Genomic DNA, 22,960 nt, shown 5'->3' with positions numbered 1-22,960 from the left:
CACGATGTTTCAAGTTTTATTGTCACGTGTATTTGGAAAACAGTGAAATACTTGTGCCACGGTTTCAAGGGATCGGGTGCCTGACGGGGTACAATGAACAGTAGTGCGATACATGACAACAGTGCAATATAAGAATAAAAAGAGATGGTAATTAATAAATAATTAGTGTGACGTAGGAATGAGGTAGGTATGTTGGATTCAAAAAGAGCAAGAAATTCAAAACTTAGTCAAATTTAAGTAACATTTATCACCAACCAGGACGAATTGTTTAAGGGTGAAAATCACATTTGGCTAATTTGTCATCAGCTGAAAGTGTGTCTGCTTTACACAGCGTCTTGCTGCCCCCTTTAAGGCCTCGTGGATAATTAGGGCGTGGCGTCGGGTTGCTCGTCGCTTTAATAAGGTGACGGGTGCGCGCATGTAACCCTCCCCAGCATCAGGACCTGGACGCGCACACTAGACGATGCTTATAAGTGAAGCGGTGCTGCTGGGCTCGTAAAGAGCAACGGATCTCACTATCCGGCGAATTAAAGAGGGAAATATAAGGCTTTGCTATCCTATATCGTGGTGGGCATGAACGGGGTGAGAAGCGGTTCCGTCATGGAGCAGGACACGTTCGGCTGTACCGTGATGAACCGCTTCGACCACCTCCTCGACGACGATGCCGACCCGTTTGACATACTCCGGGAGGCAGAGCTGGGGAAGGAGAAAAAGAAAGAGGAGTTAAGACGGGGGAGCGAGGGGAAGCCCGGAAAGAAGGGATCCCAAAAAGATAGGAAGACCCCGTCGTTTTGGAAAGGAAACGCTGCTCCAATGACTGATGCCACGGGTAAAGCAAATGGCTTCTTTGGCCGGTTTATTTAATATAAATACCAATAACTGGTTAACCATTTATTTTAATTTAGTTTAATTTGGGGCAGCTGCGCCGTTTAGTTTTGCTAGCTAGACAGCAAACTGATTATATAGTACCTTGCATAGTGTTTCCGAAAGCCCAGCCGCCTCCTGCTGTCACAGTAAAACAGTCCTTTAAAGCGGCCTTACTAGCGCAAAGCTTAAACTTTATGTACTACGAGATAAGTAATGCACACGTTTAAAGGCGTACTGATGCAGCAGGTAACGCGAACCCGGGGTGTTTGTGCTTCGCTGTGTGTGTGTGTGTGTGTGTGTGTGTGTGTGTGTGTGTGTGTGTGTGTGTGTGTGTGTGTGTGTGTGTGTGTGTGTGTGTGTGTGTGTGTGTGTTCCCCCGTGCTCTCGTATGGCTGCTGCTTTGCCGGCCGCTTTTTTCTGCCCGCTTTCGCACAGTCATGCCGGCGCTGCTGCTGCCTCATGCTGCGAAACGCTGGCTGCGTCTCCCCGCCAGGCGGCGCTCTTCGCGCTGCCGCGGATGCCGGCGGCCGATGCTTCTGTTTTCCAGTAAAATACCCGATTTTAAATGAACATCTCGGTAACGAAAGCTGAGGCTTTGGGTTGAGAGTTTGAGTTAGTGCAGTCAGCCTCCATGCATCTGAATGTGGGGTAGGTTAGTTGTAGCGGCGTGGTGTGTGGAGTACTACGAATGCTGCCGTGCACCTGATTTATAAAAATCATGATTGGGGGATTTGGCTTTTTTAGATATTCAAAATACCTAATTTTTCATTTCTGCTCTCTTGACATTAAAATGTAGGTATTTTGAATATCTAAAATGTATGCTTATGTTGGAGCACAATGAAATAAGAACGTTTTGGAAAACACTTGTAAAATGTTGCCTGATATCTACTTGTCCCTTTTTGTTTAGGTAACAGGTTCTCCTACGGCAGACAGATCCAGAATGAAAACAGGGGTGTAGTGGAAGTGGAGAGGGGTGAAAGACGCCCCGTCTTTAGGGAGCAGCGATTCAACGTAATGGAGCCCCTGCAGGAACGCGTCTCTGACAAGTATGTGTCTCGTGTTCAGCTCAGAGGGGTTTGCTGTGTTCCGTAAGGGGTCTGAGGTTTTTGTTGACCTCAGGATTTGAAAGGACTGCTTTAATAGAATCTGGTACTTCATAAGATGGGTACACTGATGGATCGATAATCATCACCCAGTCTTCCACTTACTTATCCTAAGCAGAGTTGTGGTGTTGAGAGGCATATCTCTGGGGGTGGACTCAAACCCCCAGTCTTTGATGTTTTGAGACCTCAGTGCTTCCCATGAGCTATTAGTTATTTAGCTCAGTGTTTCCCAATCCAGTCCTTGGGAATTCACAGACCGTCCATGTTTTTGACTGTATGGCAGGAAGCTTGGAGGGAGCAAAAACATGGACCGACTGTGGGTCCCTGAGGAACGGAACGGATTGGAAAACACCGGCTTAGCTAATTCCTATCCAAACTGAGTCTGATGCCTGAATAATTCTATGAAACTGTTTGAAATTGGTTGTCACATGTATAAGTAAGGCTGTTCCTGAGACTAGAATCTGTCAGGTTCATTTTAACAGCTACAAATGGAAATTCCAGTTTTTAAATGTCACTTCATAATCAGAATCACCAGTTAACATATACTCAAGAAAGGGGGTTAAGTTAATTTGAGAGACTGACCTGTGTGGGTGGATGTGGGCAGCCTGTTGTAGCGAAACTATAGCTTTTGTTCATGTGTGTGGTTTTTCTGACCTTCCCCCCCCCCTCCTTCTGCCTGCTTACCCCACACACAGACCAGGTGAGAAGTTTGAGAGGGGTAACTGGGACCGTGCCAGGGCCCGAATGGCATATCCCAGGTTCACTGATGGCTTCGACCAGAGAGGCAAGAGACAATTTGAGCACCAGAGTGGCAGCATGCAATCGTAAGGTTTTAGTCTCTTTGGACTTTTCTGTCTGTGTGAAATAAGCAGAAAACACTAGTGCTGAGGTCCTGTTCCTTAGAAATGGTTAAACCCTCGATATCCTTGAAGGCAGAGTCGTGATCTGGAGTTCATCTTAGACATGTGTTAATGTGAAGTTAACTACAAGCCTAAGCTAATACAATTCACAGCCCTGTTTGTCCCCAGCGGGTTTTATGAAAATGTAACATTTACATGTAATGATCCATTTCTAAATGTGATGGTCTGACCAATGAACTTACTGACAAGCTTGTTCCTTGAACATTTTTGCATCCTCAGAAGATGCGTTCGGTATGTTAAATTAATATCGATACAAATGGGTGGGGGGAGTCCAAACCTTAGACGTGTGACTATTTTGTTCCTGCTCTCCAGTGGCGTTCGTCCTGATGAGAAGCGTGAAGGAGGTGGACCACGAAACTGGGGCTCCATGAAGGACCCAGATAGAGGGTAAAGAGAGCAAAAGGGCAAAGTATGATGAGATGCCCATCTGCCCCAGGGCATTAACACTCATTTAAATGCTTATTGAAGGTTTTGGAATCGCTGGTTAGTTATCTGGTATTATGGAGAACAGCCATGGAAGTTGTGCTCAGTATGTTTGAGTCTTGTTGGAAATCCTTTTGTTATTTGGTAAAAATGAATTGTAAATCTGCTGAAACACTTGACTGGCTAGTTTGTTGAGAGAACGACTGTCTTCTGTCTTGCAGGTTTGGGGTGGAATTGACTCCCCCAGAGGAAGCTGGCGATGTTGATGAGTCTCGAGGAGCTACAGAAACGTCTGGGGAGAGCCAGTGAGTGGTCTGCCCGTCTGTACTCACCCAGCAGAAAAAAACGCAATAACTCCCCCCTGACAGCACCGTGTGGCCTTTCAGCAGCGAGAACCAGCAACTCGCTCTGCGTGCTGAACCATAAAATGACAATAGGAACTCGTGCTGTGGATGAAATGGAACTATTTAGGGGAAGCAAAGTGATTCATGGTCTACTGCAGAATACATTGTGGCAATAACAGACTGATGACTACAAAGTAAACAGTGATTGTGCCTGAGACTAGCTGTTGCCTAGCGATTTCAGATGTAGCATAGCATCTACATGTCTCTTGTCAGGGGTGGTTTTCTTTCATTTTGACCGTCTTTGGGCTATGCCAGGGAAGTCGGATGTGACAATGTAACCAGTGAATACACGGTGTGTGTACTGTTTTTGTTTAAATTTATCGTAAATTACCTTGGCTGTGTGACTGACTGCATATGGGTCACAGTCCTGCCCAAGTAGGCTGTACCTTACCCACATCTCAGGCTGTGTCCCCATGACCAAAACTGATTTATTATGCATGTTGCCGTAGGTAGCCTCCTAGGCACAAAGACTCGAATGTGATGACAGAGGGGTGATGGTTTTAGTGCAGCTGGAGAAACGTGTCTCTGTTGGTCAGGATAAGTGGATGGATGGATGGGTGTCTCTGCTGGCATAAGTCATGAAGGTTATTGTGCTCATATAAATACTCTGAATCTGAGCTTCATATGATTGAAATGAATTCAAAAAAGGAGAAATTGATATTGAATAAGTATTTTAGGTATAAAAGTTGCATTAGTTTATACATGCATTAAATTTACAAATTGAAATTTGAGTGAGTCTGCTTAGAACAGCACTTTGAATTGAAGTAATTTTATACTATACTGGATCGGTTGAGAAAATTGGCTACTTTGTTTATAGCTTATTGCCAGAAGATTCTTCAGACATGGCTCTTGTACTGTTTGCCAGTGTACTGTGCCGTAACTGGTTGTATTATAGCCGATGCAATTTTTGTTGACCTTTTTTAAACATTTTGGATGAAATTGGAGCTGAAGATCTAAGCAACTCAGCAGGTTGTAAATCGTTAATGAGCCCATTTGGTGCTTGAGGTTTTTCACCGTGAAGCTGCATTTCTGTGGCAGTCATAGTATTTCATTGTTTGGTTGTCTGTGGGGGGGGGTGGGGGTGTGCTGGTTGTCTTTTGACTAGATATATTGTTCTGCATGATTTGCATGTTAAAAATATTCAGTTTCGCAAAACATTGCAGTTCCTGTTGGATTTTGCCAAAGGGGGATGCCTAAAGTGGGTAATTAAAATTGCACCACTCCCTTAAGTGTACAATTCCAGGCTCAAGTGTATTTAAAAAATTTCTTTCAATACCAACATGTGGAAAAACAGCTGATTGGACCGCAGTTCTCCTGCTGATGAAAATGCATAATTCAAGTCTGTTACAGATCTGGTTAATCATTGGAACTGTGGAACTGAAGCTGAGGGCTGTTCAGCAAGATCATTAACCATCTTCCCAGTTGTCCATAGCCTCTGCTTAAATGTGGCAGGGCAGCAGAAGAGGGAGATTGCATCCCGGACGTTGTCATGGAGATGTCCCTGGATGAGTGGAAGGCCCTGCAGGAGCAGTATAGACCAAAGGTGGAGCTGAATCTCCGCAAACCTGAAAGCAAGGTGCCCAAAAAGGCGGTGGTCATTCATAAATCCAAATACTACCAGGTGAGAAAGTCTTGGTGTCTTTGTACTCATTGTGGGTCAAATAGTCCTATTTCGTTCATAGACCATTTTTGGCTGTTTGTGTGTTTGTGCTGATAATGTGAATTTTGTTTGAAAAGACGCAGTGCAGCAGTGGTTCTCTGTTTGTACTTCAGTGGATTCAGAGGAACATTGTGCATCTCTTGCAAAGTTTAACTATTGGAGTGTTGATGTAATTTTTTTCATGCATAAAGCTCTTGTACTGGAAATATTGTAAGGAGATTGCATCCCCTGCCACGAAAAATAGTAAAATTAAGTATTTGCTACTTTAAATGTCGTTACTCAGGAGATGTGAACTGAAGCGATTTTGATAACCTTTAAAAATAATAGCAACATAAAAATGGAAGCTTTTTTTTATTTTAATTTTGAAATTCACATAAGCGCCATTAACTGTAATTGGCGTGTCCCCCTTTTCTTCAGGGTAAGGAACCACTACTTGAGGTGGATGAAGACCTGTACTCTTTCAGACGCCCTGCCAATGATATCACTTCCTCGCTGGACATTAACTTTGGCAGCCTGTCACGTCCCAGCAGGGGTGGTCGAGGTGGTCGTGGGGGCAGAGGCCGTGGAAGTTCTGCAGTCCCACCAGATACTCTGAAATATGATGTGGTATGTAAAATTTTGAATTCTCTGTATTCACAGCTATCCCTTACATTGGGGATTTTCAGTTTTGCTTTTCGAGTGCTTGGTCCAGGTGGTTTTCATGTTGTCCAAGAGCCTCTACAAAGCTAGTTGAAATGCTTCAGTTAAACTTCTCTGTTGAAATGTGAAAGTACTGGATAGAACTCTGCTTGTGTTTGGCTCATTTACGTGCATTGTTGTCTCCAGGCTCGAGTTCTTGCACCAAACCCGGACGACATGGAGGATTTCCCTGCTCTGGCCTGAGGGGACCCCTGACACACATGGGGGGGGGGGGGGGCAGCTGTGCTTCCAGGATCTAAGCGTTCTTGCTGCTAAATTTGTCTGTGCCTCTTGAATCTCGCACTTCTAATTTTGAACATTTTCTTGTTCATTCCAAAGTACTGTTTTTCCAGATGGGAGACTGCTGCTTTTCCTTTAGCCAGAATGATAGCATTCCTCAAAATGGTTGTTTTTGTGTGTATGACTGCTTGATGTAGAAAAGGGATTAAAATGCACTGTTCACAATGTAATGTCATTTCTTTGGTTCTTACCAAGCAGTAGAGAGATCTACTCCTGAAAGACGTAGATTCTGAATCCCCTTATAATATACATACCCACACACAAAATTGTTCCTTGTCATTTTACAGGGGAATCGTTTTCAATTTTGTATTCTTGAGCTACTAGAATACAAAGTCATTCTGGTGCTTATAGACCAGTGACTACTGGGTAATGGAATGTTTTTTTTTTTTTTTTTTTTTTTTTTTTGCTGATGTAGACTAAAGCTGAAACAACATGCATTTTCCAAATTCAAAGACCATATTTAAATAAAATACACACTATATTGCCAAAGGTATTGGGATATTGCCTTTATATATTTATGCACTTTAATGACATCCCACTCTTGATGCATATGCTTCAATATGGAGTTGGCCCACCCTTTACAGCTATAGATGCTTCAACTCTTCTGGGAAGGCTTGTACACAAGATTTAGGAGTGTTTTCAGGGAAATTTTGATCATTCTTCCAGGAGAGCATTTGTGACACTGTTTGACCTGAAGATCTGGCTCAGTCTAAATTCTAGTTCCTCCCAATGTTTTATGGGGTTGAGATTAGGGCTCTGTGTGGGCCAGTCAAATTGTTCTACAACAAACTCACCCAACCATGTCTTAATGGACCTTTGTGCACTGGGGCACAGTCACGCTGGAACAGGAAAGGGCCTTCCCCAAACTGTTCCCACAAAGTTGGAAGCACAGGATTGTCCAAAATGTTTTTGTATGCTGAAGTATTGAGTTCCCTTCACTGGGACTAAGGGGGCTAATCCAACCCCTGAAAAACCCCAAACTATTATCCCTCCTCCACCAAACTTTGCAGTTTTACAATACAATCAGATGGGTAATGTTCTCCTGGCATCTGCCAAACCCAGACTCATCCAACAGACTGCCACACAGAGAAGTGTGACTCATCAGAACATGTTTCCACTGCTCCAGAGTCTAATGGCACCGTGCTTTACACCATTCCATCTGATGCTTGACGTTGCGCTTGGTGATGTGAGGCTTGCATGCAGCTGCTCGGCCACGGAAACCCATTTCATGAAGCTCCTAGTGCAGTTTTTGTGCTGGAATTCATGCCAGAGGACATTCAGAACACTGCAGTTACTGAGTCAACAAAGCACTGGTGACTTATGCACTGTACCCCAACACTGCAACTGCGCTGTTACTATACATGGTCTGCCATTTTGTGGTTGAATTTCTGGTATTTCTAAATGCTTCCATTTCGCAATAATTCCACTTACAGTTGACTGGAATATCTGGCAGGGAATTTATTGCAGAGGTGGCATCCTATGACAGTAACATGCTCAAATTCACTGTGCTCTTCACAATGACCCATTCTTTCACAAATGTTTGTAAACCTGATTGCATGGTTAGATGCTTGATTTTATGTATGTGTGGCAATGGGTCTGAATGAAACACCTGAATTTAATGATTAAGCGGGACATGTGCCAAAGCTTTTGCCTGTATAGTGTACCATAACATCTTTAATATGGAGCAGTGACATTGTGGAATTGACTTACAAACTAACATTGTGGGTGCAGCCTTCAGTCAGTCGTGCTCCACAGGCCGGCGTGGACATTTGACTCATTGATGGACTTTGGCTTTGCCCTTGAGCACAGTTTAGACCTTGCTTTTAGCAAGCTGGCCCATTCTCTCTTTTCCTATAACGGTATCATGCCCGAGGGGATTGGGCAGCCAGTTGACCTTGGACTAACAGAGGTTTTTATTAATTCCTACGTGGGAGTTTTTGGTTCCTCTCCTACATTATCATCTGGCTTTCTTATTCATGTGAAATGATTTGGGGCGACTCAGTTGTTAAAGGTGCTACATGAAAATGAATTTACTAAAGTAATATATATTAATGAACATGAAAATCGTGTAATGTTAATGTATATTATAGGATGTATATTATACTTGCATGCTGCTGGATGCATTAGGAGGATGGAGTCCAGTTACTGTGACATACTTGCTGAGTCATATGTTGAAATATAAAACTTATTTTGCAACTTCTGGTAGTGTAAATACCACTTATGCGAGTCCAACACCAATGGTAGATAAAGATTTGAAGGCCTTTATTGGAAAAGTAAGTTTTTCCCCGATGTACAAGTAAATTTTCCAATACATAAATGGACCGACAGCATTTGTGAACATGATTCAGACATGAGTGCATGAATAATGCATGTACCAAATAATTATATACATGTATGAAAAGTACGAAAGATCTGTTAAAGTATATTAAATGTTTACCTATTTACAGTATAAAGTACAGAAGCTTCAAACGAAGTCTGCATGAATAGAAGATGGTCACTAGTAAGGTACGGGGGGGGGGGGGGGGGGACCGTTAAACCATTCAGAGGATATGTAAACAAACATCCTGGTTACAATCTAGGATCTTCGCAACATGATACAATCAGATCAAAAGAAAAGCTGATACTATTGGCATCTACATTTCCCAGGGAACTGACTAGATGCCCACATCTAATCACCTGGGTTTACACTCTCTGACATCCATCTGATGAGCATCTCTGCCTCATGCAGATATGGAGGTCCGCTGGCATTCATGTCTTAAAAATTCCGCAGATAAAACCCTGCAATTAAAGCAGCATTTCCCAGTCTGGTCCTCGGGGACCCACAGTTGGCCCACGTTTTTTGATCCCTCCGAGCTCAAACCCAGAGTAAAAACGTGGACTGTCTGTGGGTCCCTGAGGACCGGATTGGGAAGCACAGTCTTAAAGCACTGGAGGTCTTGCATGTTGTCGAGTGCAATACCCATGAGGCGTCTGATTCCACCTCATCGGAGGAGGGGTGCTCTAGCTTTGGGAATGGAGTGGCTGTAAAGGAAATCACACCGTCAGAGGCTTCAAAGAATCATGTGGCCAAACTGCAGCCAATTCTGTGTGGAGAACTTGAAAATGTTTAACTTTTATGGATGCGAATCCTGAGCTTGTTCCATTACAGGAAATACTATTTAATTTGCAGCACAACACGGCTCGAACAAGCACTAAAATGCTGAACTAAAATCTGTACTCCTGTAATCAAAACTTAAAATTAAACACCTTATTCGCAAATTATATTGAGGTTTGATGGCATCAAGGTTTGACAGTAGTTTAATCAGGATACTTACCAGAGTCTCATGAAACGTATTGACTGCAAAGGGCACCTCCTTTTCCGTCCTTTGGGTACAGCACGTCTGTCAGGGGAGGGGGAGGAAAGCATTTGTAAAAATTAAGGAATAAAGGGAATTACCAAAAAAAAAAAAAAAGTGTCATCCAGCTCTGAAAATTAGATGCTTAAGCCAAGATTAGATTTCCACCATAGAAAGCAGTAGATGGCAAGTACAGAGAAATGGCAGATTCTTAGGTGGACTTTCAGGAATGCATGCGAGGTGCCTGGGGCGGGGGAGGAGGAGCAGCAGCAGCACCGAGGAAGGAGGCTTTTCAGTGTGGAACTTTCTGAATCTCGGGAAGCAGTGGATACTCGACAGGCAAAGGCAGCTTGAGTCTGTCGCGCACTTACTAAGTGGGACAAGGCCAGGTCATGCCCGCCTTGGGGGGCAGGGGAGCAGCTCTCTGCGGCTGCCTTCCCAAGGCCGGGCCGCTGCTCGATTATGCCGTTTAGGCCCTTCATCTGGGAGGCCGTGCCGTTTAAGGCTTTAGAGCCTGCTGCCGGATCTCCGTGCGCACCGTCCCGTCTGCTAGCCATGACGTGCAAGTTGCCTAGGGATTGGGCTAGCTCTGAATTTAATGACTGTCTGTCAGAGGGAAGAAACGGGTTATTCCAAAACCTTTCAGTTAACTAACATTCTGCTTTGGCCACAAGCCCTACACTGTAACAAATTAAAAATGCTATATTCCTGGCGGGTAGTGTTTAGTGTCTTTAGAAATAAAAGATAATGCTTCGTTCATTCGTGGAGGTTGATGCTGTGGCACTGCGAACGCGTCCTCAAATAAATATCGGGAGTTCGAATGGAACCTGCAAACGCACCTTCCCACAATGCCGTGCCCCAGCGAAGCCCTCGTCTTTCTTTGGGCGTCTGCACTGGCGGGCAGGCTGGCAGATTTTACAGGCATACAGCTTTGATCGGTGGACTGCAAAATAATCCTGCCAAAAGAACAGTAATTAGAATTAAACAGGAGACTGACTCAGGTTGAAATCTGAAGACACGGATGACCACGTGGATGCATTAACAGAAAACTAGTTAATACTGCAACAGTAATTTAAATATGCTCATCTCTACAGGTCAACGCATGCAAACTTTAACTGTTACAATTAAATGGACTTCTGAACAAAAGGGAGATGACTTCCTAGATATTAAGTAAAATATAAAAGAGCAGTAAACTGTGAAGCCTTACTGAAGCGACTGTGATGAGGACCGGGTGTGAATTTTATTCTCCTCTAACCTATAACAAAAAAAGTTAAAAATTATTACATTGCCTGGCTTGATCAGACCAAGAAATCATGCACAGGTCATGGAAAGTGCTGACTTAAAGAAGAAGCATGATTTCTGAACCTAAAAATGGGGGGGGGGTCACACCCAACACCTGATCACCCATTTCAGATTTTAACCAAAATGTCAAATATGCAGAGAAGACTAGCATGCTGTGTAAAACTGCGGCTATGTTACCCTAAAATCAGTGTGACCAACTTCTGACTGCATTCTGCAATGCTAGATTAATTTGTTAAATATAATCAAGATGCAGTTTCATCAAAATGAACAAAAAAAAGCACTAGAGGAAAACAATTGTGGGGGGAGGGGGGCTCACATGGAAGATACACACTAAAAGTGTCCAGCAGGACAAATGACACCTTTTTCTTTAAAGCATCCTTTTACACAGAATGCGATGAAAAGGTACGACACTTTGCAGCCTCTTTGAAAGTCATTAACGAAATGCCTGGGCTTGTGTTTGCCATTTTCAGCCACATACCCCAGCTAGTAAAGAAAACCTTCCATCAATAGTGGTTTCCTGTGACAGTGCCAAATGACACACGGTAACCACAGGAGACAGGAGAGGCAGAACCCACTTACGCTTTCCTTTAAGGGGGAATTCATTATTATTATTATTTTGTAATCATTTTTACGATACGTTGTAGTGCTATTTATCTAGATTGTTGTGGCGAGTGTTGCCCAGTTTTGGAGATGGAAATATCTAGTAGAAATGTCTTCTCTCTCTCTTCTTTCTCTGACTAAAGTGTCAAAGAAATACATTTGCAAAATTCCACAGCAATGCCTAGTAAAGTAGATAAACAGCACTACAGCATATCTGAAATGATTAAAGTCTGAACTAGCGCTTTAAAGGCTCAATAGCAGGGGAGACCGCTTACTGTCCTACCCCACACATGCCGAAATGCAGGCTTGGGGGGGGGGGGGGGGGGGAGGAGGTGGCACAAGCAGTACAGGACAAGGATACATAGTGAAGGCAGCAGCACAGCTATCAGCCATGGAGGAGGAGGGGGGAATGTTGAATAAAAGACTCTAAAGAACATGAAAGGAGACTTCCAGGCAGTGATGGCAGATTCCAGATTCATAAGTCAAACACACAGATGCCCACACACAGACCGCATCCACTCCATGGTCCTGTTAAACCCCTTTCTCATGTTCCAGCATAAGCTGGACATTTTGGGCTAAGAAATAGCTAGTGTTTGGTCAAGATTTCACAGTGAAAAGAAAATTAACTCTTGCCAGAGGTTCCTATTGAAGGTGATCAAATTTATTTGTTTTCAGGACAAGGACAAGAAGGCAGCGTTTCCCAATCTGGTCCTCGGGGACCCACAGCCAGTCCATGTTTTTAGCTCCTAGTAGCTAAATAAAACAGATTTAACTAGATGTCCTTGGAACAACAATGCATTCTCCTGAGGTCACCCTCCCCTTTGCTGCCATTTGTCTCAAAATTCGATCAGTTCCAGATCTTCACCCATACAAGGTGTTGGCAAAGTTTGAATAAGATCTGTCAAATATTATTGCGCTAACAGTGGACTGGTCCCAAAACCATTTGTATTCCCTGTCTGGGGAATACAATGAAAGCAAACAAGGGGAAACAGACTGAAGCTGTTTATTCTGTGGCTTTTAACAACCCCCCCCATACACTGACAACACTCCAATGGTTTTGTGGAACCAATATTATCATAGGTCTCCACACAGCAGTAGTGGCATGACAGGCAGTACACGAGTACGCATGCAGCGTGCCATAGAGCATGTCACATGGCTGCGGAAGGCAGGAGATGCTGCTCACTGCTTCCTCCAAAAAATGCTCCTGGACAACTATTAGATTTTTTTTGCAAAGGGACCCTTAAGCACATTATAATGCTTACAAATTATGCCAAAAAAGGTAAGACACATGCATCATAAAGATGTCTTAAAAAAACACATTTGGGAGGCACGGTAGTTTTTACTGCATTACTTTTTCTAATGCATGAATAGCTGCTTTAGGGCAGGACACACATCACCGAAAACTGTACAGGCATTAAAAGAGAAATGCCTTCTTCCTTATGGCAGAATCCTATGAAACTGGAAGCGGTCCCTTTGTTACAAATCTCTATGCTTTTGTCCCCTAAAGCTGCCATATATGCATGTCCTTCAATGACGCAGCAGAGGGGGGGAAGAAAACCCCAGAAAGCTTGTGCATGAAGGCGATGTTAGGGACTGTGGAGCACTTACCTCTGCGACACAAAAACGTACGTTTCCATGTTCAGTCTCGGCTGCAGAAAGCCAAGTTATCTTTCAACGTGAGACAACACTCAGCCAGCACTGAGCTGAGGAAGCCGCAGCACTTTATAACCCTTTGCCTGTCGTGTAATAAAACCGACGGGGTATTTGTTTTCTTTTTTTAAAATCACCAAATGCCAGAATGAAACACAGCATCATAAGATGGAGCTTGTGATTGCATCAATGGCAATGACAGACCTTACTGTTCACAACAGAAACAGCTGAAACACTAACGGCATCCTTGTTAAAAATATAGAATCAAGAGCTCCCTTATAGGAACATTCACCAATGAGCAAACGGTATGTCTATGGAATACAGATGCTCCCAGGGGTTACCAAGAGATTACTTTCTGATAAACCTATCGTAAGGAGAAAAGGCATTTTAATACAGTACACCTAACAAACATCATAGCCTGGCCTACCTTAAACATGCTTAGAACACTTACATTAGCCTGCAGTTGAGCAAAATCATTAATATAAAGCCTATTTTATAATGAAGTGTTGAATGGGTCATGTAATCCATTGAATAACGTACCAAAAGTGCAAAACAGAATGGAATTGAAATACCCATGGTAAAGTCAGAATATCGTAACATGTACCATCATAATCTGGGGAGAGTCTGTATAAATAAGGTTTCACAAAAAAATCAACTATTGCTGCATGGTTGCTGCAGAAGACTCCAGAGCAAGCTGATAATAGGACAGCGTGGAATGGAATAATAAAAAAAAAAAACCCAAAAAGAACTCGGCTTTCACACAAATGACAACTGAACTGCATGTTAATTTCAAGGGTGCTCAGAGACCCAAAAAAGTAGCGGGCGCAAGAGTGGACTTGAAAGCGAAGAGGACAGAGAGAGCCCTTACGAGAGAGAAGCCGTGGACGCCCGGCTCTGCCGCCTGCTCTTCAGTGCTCGCAGTTTGTCGCCCTGCGTGATCCCATTGATCTCCTCCTCGTTTTCATACTGGTCAGTGAGGAGAAAGGAGACAGACATGGGTCTCTCAGGGGCTGCCAGCATCAAAGCAGCACGCTTTTATTTGTGCTGCAACAGCCATAAATCATATTAAAACCCTTAAGGGGTCTTTTTACAATGTTTATGTTCCTGGCACATGTGACTCCTCCCCCACCCCCACATTACCTGCTCCTCCTCCTGTTTCCCGGGCGACATCCGCTTGGCGGTGCAGCTGTTAATGGACATGTCATCCACCCCAGACAGGATTCTGGTGACAGTCACCTGGCTGGAGTTGTTCTCCTGTTCCTTCATCTTCTCGCGGAACAGGTCACCTTCTGCCCACAGGCCGGCCTGCTTCCTGTTCCGCGTCCAGGAGGAAGCAGCGTTAATGTCATGGCTGCTACTGAAAGATTTAAGATCCTGTGCTGTGTTTTAAGGGGGTCACTTTTTATGCACAAGAATATGCAGCAACCTGTTCTTCAAATAAAAACAAACATTTTACTACCAGATTTGTCATAAAATGACCAAAAATGTCACCATTTTTTGCTATGAAATACTGCCACTAGAAATTAATCATTAATTAGCTGTAGTATTTATGATGACTGAGCAGCGATTAAAGCAGTAAAGTGAGAAGACTTTCCACAGGGAAATAGAAACACTGTCACCCCTGGAACAAAGCCAACGCTGGCAGTGCTGAGGTTTGTTGAGGGCAGACGTTAAGTGTCACCTTAGGGCAATGGTCCTCAAAGTTCCTCTGAGCTCTTTCAGACAGTTTTTCTCTTCCACTCTCTGACAGCTATATGCCGATTATATATAACAAATACACACACACACACACACACACACACACACACACACACACACACACACACACACACACACACAGCTGTTTGTCTGCTCCCTCAAACAGCAAATTATGAGCTGTGGCTGGATACGCGTAGCACACGGAGTCAGGAGCACCGGGTACGGTTTGGCTCAACGTCATGTCGGCTAAAGGACGTGATCCAAGCGATTCTGAATACGGTGTGACAGCTGCTGCCAGACGTGCTGGTCTCGGCGTCTCAGAAGCAGCCTCCCTCCTGAGTTTTCGACACAGAAGTGTCTAGGGTTTACAGAAAATGGCGTGATAAACAAAAAACATCTAGTCCGGGGCAGCTCTGCAGCTGAAAACACCTTGTTAAGAAGAGAACGGCCAGCTAAGAGGAGGACCACGAACAGAAAAAAAAAAAACTGCTTAGTACAACAGTGGTGTGCGGAGGTCCTACCTGCCACTAGTTAGGTAATAAATACTAGCTAATAAAGTGACCACCGAGTGTGTGGGGACGGTATTAAGAACTGATGCACACATGCCATTCCAGCTGAGGCTATCACTTTGAATTCAGGTAGCATGTTGTCGTTATGCAACATGAAAATGCAAAACACAATGAAACGAGGAGAAAACAGGAGGAAGGTGCTGAGGCAGCACCATGCTTACTCTTCCACAAAGTTCTGCTGGGGCCCAATGACGGAGCCCGGCCTGCAGATCCTGATCCAGGCGATAGCCTCGGCCGCCGTCAGCCTGTGATGCTTCATCATGTAGCACCCAATGAGCGTGCCGGTTCGGCCAAGGCCGGCTGGGACACAGCATACAACACAAAGAAAATATTCAGGTTCTGTTCTGTGTTCAGATGACTGGGGGGCTGGGGGGGGGAAAGGCGATCTCACCTTTACAGTGAACGGCGACTGCACCCTTCGCATTCTCGCAGACGCTCATGAACCTCGCGACAATGGCATCGTTGGGCGTGCTCCCGTCCACGAAGAAGAGGTCATGGTGCTCGAAGCCCTTGTCCGTGAAGCGCTTGGCGTTGTACATTTTTTTGTTGAGCCTGATGATCGTGGTCACATTGTGCTTCCAGAAGTATGGGAAGTAGGCCTCTGGTGCGTGGAGAGGGTAGCCTTCAGAGGGCAGAGACGAATTAAGAAGAAAATCTGATTGATACTGATATATCAAGCAGTTATTTATATGGTTATTTGCAGATAGAATCCATATTCAGCAGTACAGAACATCCTCTAACCATAAACACCAGCAGACCTGCTGCCTCAATGCTTCCCAATAGACCTACTTCTGTAAATCTGAAACTCCTTTTTAAATGTCATTAGTGTACATACCATTCTCAATTTTACTCTTGGGATGAGGCCCACTGAAAGCAAGAAACTTTCCAGGAATGATCCAGTTGAAGTCTCCGTTCTCTGCCCTCTACAAATGCAGAAGTAAACAAAAAGTTGTATTGAAATGACAACATCTGTTGGCTGTTCCAAAGAGCAGATGGACATAATAAGTACTTCAAAACAAAAAAAGGGTGGGGGGAACCCCAAGAACACCTCATAATGCTCATACTCCTCTACATCAAATTTTGAGAAGTCAAGCCATCCAAACTGCAAAGCCTGCAAGGTAAGAGATTTTATCATTAGCTGACAGGTTAATTCTTAATCTGGAATAAGCATTCAATACCCTCCAAGCACACATCTACGACAGCACAAATCCCACCCAAGGGGAAACCTTTGAAACTCGTCCTCCTGAAGCAACACTAACCTCAATAACGCAGATCGCTGACCGAGATCTTACCTTATCGACGGCACGCAAACAGTCCAGGATATACAGATTGTACATGCAGGTTCCAAAGGAAGCATCCCTGCAAAACAGCATTTATAAATGTAATAAGTATCCAAGGAGATAGGTTGGGTGAACCTATGGTTCAAGGAAACAAAATATTAAAAATGTATTGCTTAATTGCTGTAACTGCCACCAAATTATGACAAAATTAAAATCACCAAATTTTAGTAAACATCTCATTTCCAATGCTAAACAAAGGCTCCTTAAGTTGATACATGTCAATAATAAACGTCCAGCACTAGAATACAGTGCGAAGTACATTTTTAAAGACAACAAAGCACCAAACAGGCACAAGCTAATGAAATAACCGGCACCAACAGGTGGGTGTGGTGCCACCTGAACAGGAATCACCTGAATGGCAGGTAGCTGGCGTTCTGAGACACCAGCAATCTGTAGGCTTCCTCCGGGGTCTTCTGCAGGTGCATCACCTAAGAGAAGCATTCACAGAAGGCCTTTCAGCTTTCTAATGCAACGGCCACCCAAATATTTCCCGCTCAACATTTATCAAAAGAAAACACCACATCTAGTTATATTCCAATTACAGTATTCTAGTGTTTCCCAATCCTGTCATCAGGGACCAGCAGCTGGGAGAGAGCAAAAACATGGCACATCTGGGGGTCCCTGAGGACCGGACTGGGAAACACTGCTGCATACTGTTTACCAACTGAATAACCATTACTGCCAGTGATGTGAAAAAAAGGTCATTAGAAAGGCAGTTCAAATGTACAATATAAGCAGCGTAAGTGTGCTCAACTATATACTTACAGAATAAGCACCTATAAGGTAAGCAGCATTTGCTTGCTTTTTTTGATCGCCACAGGTGTAGAAAACTATCTTCTTTTTTGCGAGACTGAAAGTCTGGACGGGGAAGGACATAGAGACAAATGACATTTTTAATAAAGACTACACTGTAGCACTGGAAGAACTTCAGATCCCAGAATCACATTGACGAGTGGAGGGAACGGGCTACTCCCTCCTATGGTTACAACAACCAACATCAATAATCGATAACAAAAACAGCTGACAGCAAATCTTATCATTGATTACTTGCATTTTTGCGGTTTTCTGCCTAAATCGGTCACATTATTTTTGGCTTGGTACACACAATGAAACAAATACATTGTTTGATATAGCTGGAACCTAAATTCATAAGTGGATGGTCAAAACAGAGAATATTATGCTAATTGTGGCTGTGAGTCAGTTATGGGTAATGCTGGTTGCTGTCTGTCATAATCAGCAGAACATTTTGGTTCCCAAAATATTACACTAACACTGGAAGGGAACAGAGTACTCGATAAATCCTAGGCTGTCTTTTGACTCTATTGTACCGAACTCGAATGTGTTGTAGAAGACAAATCCAGCAAAACTTACTTGAGACATCAATGGAGTGTGGGTATGACCAGAGGCAGAACAGCCTTTGCAAGTTAGTCCCCCTAGGGCATCTAAGGCACTTTTGCCAGGAAATTCAGGCTAACAAAGTAACTGCAGTTAAGGTTTATCACTACAGATATGCAACCACTCAGTAATAGAGAACGTGGGATTTAGATTGGATTAGTTCATTATGATTGTTATGATGGAGTCATTTTTGAATTTTAAATTTTACAATATGCAAATAAGCACCTCTTAGGTTTTATAATTCAGACCCACCTACAGATACTTCGCCTTTCGTTCACAAAATTTTCCCATTCGTGTTTGCAGTTTTAATAATAAATAATTGCAAAACAAATTCTGTTTTCCCTGCTGTACTGAAATTGCACCAAATTGAACTCAAGACTGAGGTTTGTATCATTAACGTTGGTGTGTCAAGTACAATTATTAGCATGCAAATGTGGTGGAGACCACAGGTTCATCAGTTGAGGATTAGTTATGTTGTATTTCTCTTAAGAAATGTTACATTCAAGCTTAACCAAGCTTTGACCTCTCTCTCTACACCACTTTGTCACATTAGAGATTCTCTACCCTGTGTACAAAGTTATTACAACTGTGCCTTAAAAATGCCTCAATGTTTTTTTAAATAAAGCACTTGCACTTTTCTTTAAACTCTGTGTTTTGGCCCAAGTAACTGATCGTCTGATCACATGAATAATTGGTTATTAAAATAGTCATCCTTTTGCAGCCCTACTCCCTTGCATAGGATGTATTTGATTAACACTTAATAAAAGACTCTCTCTAAAACCACGGTCAACTTCCTTCCACTAGAGGAGAACAGTACACCAGCTCTCCTCATAGAAGACAAGCACCCAAAATTATCGATAGAAGTGTAAAGCCTGCTGGTGGCATATGTTTATGGGACATGGGATGAAGAAGTAATTTTTCAAGTAGAAAGATCTTAAATCCTCCCGAATCTGACCTTTAAAGCAATAATTACCCAGACATTCCCAGAAGCTGCTAGCATGCCTTCTGGTTCCGAAACCCTTTAATCTGTTAGCACAGATCTGCACATCTTGCCAAACTACATGTTTAAAAATAAAATTTACCTTCAATTTCTTGTTCAGCTTGCAACAGAAACGATAAAACATGGCCAAGTTGAGAGGACCAAAGTCCGCATAAAAGCTGTGGTAAACATGAAAAAAGGATTATGGCGATTTTATGATGGGTCTTATGTAATATAATAAAAAAAAGAGTGAACACATCGTAATCAAAGGAATGATTTTGCAATTCGTATTCAGACTGATAGGAAATGTACACATGTACGGACTTTGTCTTCAGCAGGAATGACTGCTACTTTCTTCCGTGTACACTTAATTTAAAAACCGGAAACAAGACCAACCCCTCTGCGCCGATCTTTTAACATTTTGAAAAGGCAATGTAAAATACTCGATACCGTCTTGTTTGCAGTAATACGTACTTCTCGTAGGACAGCTCGTCGTCTATACAGAAGCAATGTCTTTCGGCGGTGCTTTTAATCCGCTGTTGAAGGATGGCAAAATAGAGCTGATCTGAAAATAAGGGACAAGGGAATAAGGGACTTTTAGAAAACGGCAAAACAAAGCAGGAGACTTTAACATCAGCCTGCATATCTCCAAGTCATGTCTGTTTTCATAAACTTCGCTCCAGCCGTAACAAAAGCAGTTAAAATCCATTTTCATGTAACTGGCCACTGACAAAATGTTTCGACATACAATCCCCGCTGTGTTTGAAAAGAACCACGTGTGCCATTCAAATTTGAATTCTCATTTCCGCAAACGTCACGAAATGTTTTTAAACCACCCATTCATTCTTACATTTACAAAAGTATGCATAAGTAGCATTGCATTAGACTACACTTACCCGGAATAAATTCAATATCATTTAAAAGTCCGCTGTCTTCCGTCATTCTTCTGCAGGACTTCGCTCTTCCTCGAAAACTCACTACTTAGTTCTCTAGTTCTTAAAAATGCTTATTTATTGTTTGAACTATATTATCTTCCAAGTGTCACGTGCGCCAACTATCTCCATATTATATACACAGCGGGATTTTATTTCAGACGCGGCAATCACGTTTAAAAACGGTTTAACCATACAGACAGCAAGTTAGCCATATACGCAACGCCAAATAACGGGGGACTGAGGTAGTCATTAAACCGCGCAGTATGGGTTATAGCATATGAGCCAAACGACTGTGTCGCACAAAGCGATGCGTGTCCCAAGCTTCTCCTCAAATCTTCGATGCTAACAATAACTAATTAGACCCACTGAAAGAAACGCTGCACATGTGCTTCTTCATACTGCACAACAGAAAAGTGAAAGCCGCATACCAGACGTCTTAGATGCTGAAGGGCTGACGCCCCTTCGCAACACCCATGCAAATACTGTGGCCATTTTAGAGGAAGCCCATTGGCTCAGGCACCGGGTAAACGACACACTTTGGTGCTGTACTCACGTCAATCATTCTCCGCCTTGTTTTACGATTTTAACTTCTGCCGAGCAGCCACGGAGGATTCTAATTGGAAGGCTGCCCAAGCCGTTGCTAGGAGAAAAGCTCCCCTTGACCAATAGAAAATAAGCGAGGACTCGTTTATTCACTTCAATCCTCGCAGTTGTTTTATAGGACTTGCAGGCCGAAGTGATTAGTCGGCTGACACAGCGTAATGTTACACATTTCGTCAGTTAACTTAAAGTTAGGCCGGCTACTCAAAAGAAAAGAATTATTCCTCCGAGAATGTGACAAATAACACATGTAGGTGTTTACGATTGATTTTTCAGATCGCAACCATCTTATAACCTTTTATCCTGTAGTATATTCCAGACAGCTTTAGGCACACGGCTAGGGTTCTGGAGTTTGGATTCGAACCCATACCTTACAGGTGTGAGGCAACAGTGCTGCTCATATCCAGTACTGACAAAATGTCCAAGTACTACATCTGGAACAGTTTTCAAGTGTATTAAATCCCCACCAAGACATGAAATCATTTAAAACGTAATTTAATAATATGCGCATTATATAGACCCTCGAGTTTACTCACTCATAATATGCGCATTATATAGAAATGCTTTATATATAGCGGCATCGCAACAACTAATGAGCAATCAACTGCAAAAGGCAAGTTTCTGATTTACATCATAACGATTTGTTGAAGTGGGTTTCTTCCGAAGGCGAAAAATAGGCCTACAGATGAATTATGCCGACTACTGCGTGCAAATTTGCCAGAACATTTTAGGAGAGGCTTAGTATGTTTTTTTTGTCATAAAATCTATCTGGTTACTTCGTACTGAAAAAGTATTCTCATTCAAGTATAATAATAATAATAATAATAATAATCATCATCATCATGAAGAATGATTTCAAATTCTCAAAAAACAAAAATCTTCAATCGTTAGGCGAAACGAAGAATTTTTGTAAAAATTTTAAAAAGCATTTAAAAAGGTAAATGCAGTAGGGGTCATGTCCACTTGGCAAACAACCCCATTCCACATAGTCACAAATATGGTTAGACTGGTTTGCACATAAAAATTCAGATTAGCAAAGGTTCCTATATTTTTTTTCATTATGCAACATTTTGTTATTTAAATTTAGATATCTTCATGATGACTTACTCTAATTTCGGCAACTTAAATACTAGTACTAGTAACGTAGTACGCTTTAGTTTCCTGAGGAATTGTCAAAATGAAAAAAAGATTTCAGTAGTTTTATTTTGTTTAAAAGAGCCTTTTTAAGCTACAAGTAATGTTTTTATATTTCGGCGATTGCAGAACATAGCGCATTTTAAATAACCTACTATAGTTGATGTTAAACATTTTTTATACAAGAAAGCGTCGGATAATGCGGTCGAATAGTTATTTGATGGCAACCCTCCTTTAAAAAAAGTATATCGTTGGTTATACACACAAAAACCAAGCTACCAGCAAATTGACCCTTGGGGATTTCTGACTTAGGCTTAAAAATGAGCACCACTAACGAGTGGGCATAGTTTACCCTGAGTATGTGTATTTACCGTAGAAAACTGGTGGTGTCGCCATTTTAGGTCAAAAGCTGGCATTGACATTAAAAGCGGCGCTAGGTTCTTTTAGGAGAGGCTTTAAGCTTTTGGGTAATTAGGAGCGGCGGCGTGTGCGTTTTCCGTGTCTTACCTGTAATACGAATGTAAATATCGGATCTGGGCTCCGCCTCTTCGCGATCGGCTGCACAATGCTTTTTCCTGCTTTCCGCTCGCCGCCTTTCGCATTTGCGCTTCATCCTTGGTCTATGCACGCCCGTGAGTCATTTTTGTTAATGAAAGCGCGAACGGCTGTGGGTTCCGTGAGCCTCAGCCCTCCACTTGTAGGGCGGCTGTCCGCGGAGCTTCAGCTTTTCTTCTTCCGACGACCGAACGCGGACAAGTTTGTATACCCGGCGTGACGTCAGCGATGCCGAGCTCTCCGCGAAGTGGAGCGTCCGCGAGTGAGGCGCGCGGTGCTCGAAGCTGTGCCGAAAAGTCCTCCGTAGTCGGTGTCGGGCCACGCGGAATCCGTCTGGAGCTGCAGCCCTCGCCGCGGTCAGTGCCTCTGGATGCTTCGCCATTCGTGAAATACATCGGTCCCTAATCAAATCCTGTAGATGACCATAAAAGTACTGAAAAGACCCAAACAGAGAAATCCACTCAGAGATGGAAACGGATGCATTTGAAATGCAAGCAACTAACGGTTGATACA

The 22,960-nt window shown here is 43.0% G+C and overlaps 2 protein-coding genes across 6 annotated transcripts; one reads left to right on the top strand and one right to left on the bottom strand.

The window, feature by feature from the left end:
• The first annotated feature begins 220 nt into the window (after positions 1 to 220).
• LOC125713358 (intracellular hyaluronan-binding protein 4-like) lies at positions 221 to 6,520 on the top strand. The gene is made up of 8 exons (XM_048984394.1): positions 221 to 829; positions 1,775 to 1,913; positions 2,666 to 2,794; positions 3,203 to 3,277; positions 3,535 to 3,618; positions 5,170 to 5,338; positions 5,795 to 5,983; positions 6,203 to 6,520. The coding sequence occupies exons 1-8, from the start codon at positions 574 to 576 to the stop codon at positions 6,257 to 6,259; spliced, it is 1,098 nt and encodes a 365-aa protein (XP_048840351.1). The 5' UTR covers positions 221 to 573; the 3' UTR covers positions 6,260 to 6,520.
• A 2,075-nt stretch (positions 6,521 to 8,595) lies between these two features.
• Positions 8,596 to 22,748, bottom strand: cdc14b (cell division cycle 14B). 5 transcript variants are annotated; one of them, XM_048998711.1, is made up of 17 exons: positions 22,400 to 22,744; positions 19,698 to 19,788; positions 19,327 to 19,402; positions 17,615 to 17,707; positions 17,201 to 17,277; positions 16,802 to 16,868; positions 16,558 to 16,620; positions 16,345 to 16,432; positions 15,901 to 16,131; positions 15,671 to 15,809; positions 14,383 to 14,554; positions 14,111 to 14,208; positions 10,898 to 10,945; positions 10,530 to 10,646; positions 10,062 to 10,296; positions 9,670 to 9,735; positions 8,596 to 9,376 (listed from the first exon to the last, which is right to left on the bottom strand). In XM_048998711.1, exons 1-17 carry the CDS (start codon positions 22,503 to 22,505, stop codon positions 9,356 to 9,358), a joined length of 1,788 nt encoding a protein of 595 aa, XP_048854668.1. In that variant the 5' UTR covers positions 22,506 to 22,744; the 3' UTR covers positions 8,596 to 9,355. The 5 variants fall into 5 exon arrangements, with proteins under 5 accessions (XP_048854668.1, XP_048854673.1, XP_048854670.1 ...); XM_048998716.1 differs by lacking the exon at positions 22,400 to 22,744 and adding an exon at positions 20,120 to 21,186; XM_048998713.1 differs by lacking the exon at positions 10,898 to 10,945 and having other exon boundaries at positions 22,400 to 22,748.
• Positions 22,749 to 22,960: the final 212 nt, after the last annotated feature.

This window comes from Brienomyrus brachyistius, chromosome 2 (assembly GCF_023856365.1).
Source record: "Brienomyrus brachyistius isolate T26 chromosome 2, BBRACH_0.4, whole genome shotgun sequence".
NCBI classification, from domain to species: domain Eukaryota; kingdom Metazoa; phylum Chordata; class Actinopteri; order Osteoglossiformes; family Mormyridae; genus Brienomyrus; species Brienomyrus brachyistius.
This window is presented reverse-complemented; position numbering and strand designations above follow the sequence as displayed.